This window comes from Nanorana parkeri, unplaced genomic scaffold, assembly GCF_000935625.1.
Source record: "Nanorana parkeri isolate BGI_ZX_2015 unplaced genomic scaffold, ASM93562v1 scaffold503, whole genome shotgun sequence".
Taxonomy (NCBI): domain Eukaryota; kingdom Metazoa; phylum Chordata; class Amphibia; order Anura; family Dicroglossidae; genus Nanorana; species Nanorana parkeri.
Genome location: NW_017306771.1, coordinates 339058 through 341167, shown reverse-complemented (window position 1 = coordinate 341167; position 2110 = coordinate 339058). Strand labels below are relative to the sequence as shown.

The 2110-nt window shown below is 45.7% G+C and overlaps 1 protein-coding gene across 1 annotated transcript in view; it reads right to left on the bottom strand.

The window, feature by feature from the left end:
- Positions 1-1398, bottom strand: part of POLA1 (DNA polymerase alpha 1, catalytic subunit) — a 282895-nt gene extending 281497 nt beyond the window's left edge. The window contains exon 1 of the mRNA XM_018561137.1: positions 1212-1398. Coding sequence (XP_018416639.1) covers positions 1212-1251 — 40 coding nt within the window. The 5' untranslated portion in view covers positions 1252-1398. The remainder of the gene's footprint in view (positions 1-1211) is intronic.
- Between the last annotated feature and the right edge of the window lie 712 nt (positions 1399-2110).

The window sequence follows — 2110 nt, the reverse complement described above, 5'->3', positions numbered from 1 at the left end:
CGTTATTGTTATCACATGGGGGGCCAAGAAGCCCCCTATGTGATAGCAATGAGGATGCGACAGGTCCCCTTTATGGTAAAACAGCAAAATGTTTCCCAGCACACTCACCACCCAGCATGCAAAAAAAAAAAACCTGTCTAACCGCTAAGGTTAAAAACGATGGACATCTTCTGCAGAATATGTGAAAGCCGCACTGCCTCATAAAGGCCCCTTTGTGTAGTGTGGTCCTAACTCTAACCTATGAGAGTCTCCATCTTGGAGCACATGTAGCAAAAGATAAAATGTGTTGCAGGTTCGCCAGGAGGCAGCCCAACCTCCTTAAAAAGGCACAGGTATGCACAAGGGATCCCGCACATCACAACGGCAGCTGAGATCCCCAGTGTGTCACTGCACCAAATCAGTCAAGCAAAACAAATCGTCCCCTTTATGGAGACATCAGGGGTCTTTAGACCTGCTACGGACTCCCAAAGAAGCTGATGAAGCAGAGATATGCTTCTTCAGCTTCTCTCCAGCTTATGAAGCCGGAGTGACTCAAGAATCCAGAAGTGATGTAATATACATCACTTCCTGCATTCAGACAACGGGGAGGAGACCGTGGGCTGATCTCCTGTCACAGACCCACCGTGCTGGTCCCGAGCTCGCACCAGGCACAGCAGAGCTCAAGACCGGCATAGGGTGGGTGCAAGGCTAATTGGCCCTCTAAAGAGCGCCACCAAAGAGAGAATGGTCCCTATAGAGTACCCTGATGTGCAAGATTACATTCTCCATCAATGCTGATGCCAATACTCAGTAACACTGTGCTAAGTGTGGGCCACGTCCCACCAATCCATAGCGAGGATGGACACGCAGACCCCAGTAGGGCTGAGAACTAAAATCTGATTGGCTGCTACAAAAAAGGACCTTGCATTTCATAACAATTTTCCTTTGCCCAGTGTTAGCCATGTAAGGTGTGATGAGGGGTGTTCACGTGTCTTACCTAGAACATAAACATAGTGCATGTGACCCAGATACAGATCCCTTTACCCTGCGATAGGTCACAGCAGTCCCTTTAATTCTCAGTGTATACATTATACACACACTCTTGCCATGGACAAGAGAACCATGAAACGCAAAGATGTCATTTATTGAAGTGAAATGTATATTTTGTATCATGACTGCCACCATTCTCTATATAACACCACCAGTACTATCAACCCGCCTCCCCCGGTTACCGTGCTGCTGAGGGCTGTCTCCGTTGGACACAGGGGCCATGTTTGAGGGACTGTACTACCGACAGCTGAGCGGATCCTCCTGGCGCCAAAAGTAGCAGAACCCGGACACACATACAGCAGCAATCAAACTGGCGCGACCCCGCCGACCAATCAGAGGACACAGGAAACAGTCATTTCCCCAATCACAGCGAAGCGTTCTTTCGCCCTTCTATCAACACACGTGCGCGTTCCAGAGTTCGTAGGGCGCGATCTCGTGCGTGGTAAAGCGCATGCGTGGATGAAAGATAACTGAATGTTGTTTGGAGAATTCCATATTCATCTCTCAGCTAGTAATGGTACATAGATGAATGTAGCACAAGTCGTTTTTTTCATTTAACCACTTGAAGTCCACGGTGTTAAACCCCCTTCCCATCCAGGCCATTTTTCAGTATTCAGCGCTGCGGTACTTTGACTGACATTTATTCCGTCATGCAACGCTGTACTGAAATGATTTTTATACAATTTTTTAGGAACAGAGAGCTTTCTTTTGGTGGTATTTAATCACCACTGCGGTTTTTATTTTGTACTATATTAAGGAAAAAGTACCGAATAATTTTTTTTTAAGACTGTTTCCCCTATATTACATTACAAAACATTTATTATTACCCAATTTTTTGGTAAAATATAAAAGGCGGGGTCACGTCGGGTAAAAAGACACCAAACATGTCAAGCCTTAAAATTGCGCGCGTGCGCGAAACCTCAACAAACTACAATACCTAAAATTGGCCATAGGCGACGCTTTAAAAGCTTTTATCGCTCATCAGTTTAGCATTATCAGTGATTGATGGCCCTAAAAATATTGCTCTCACTCTGACGTTCGCAGGTATATGTAACATGTGTAGCGCAATTGTCATTTTAAC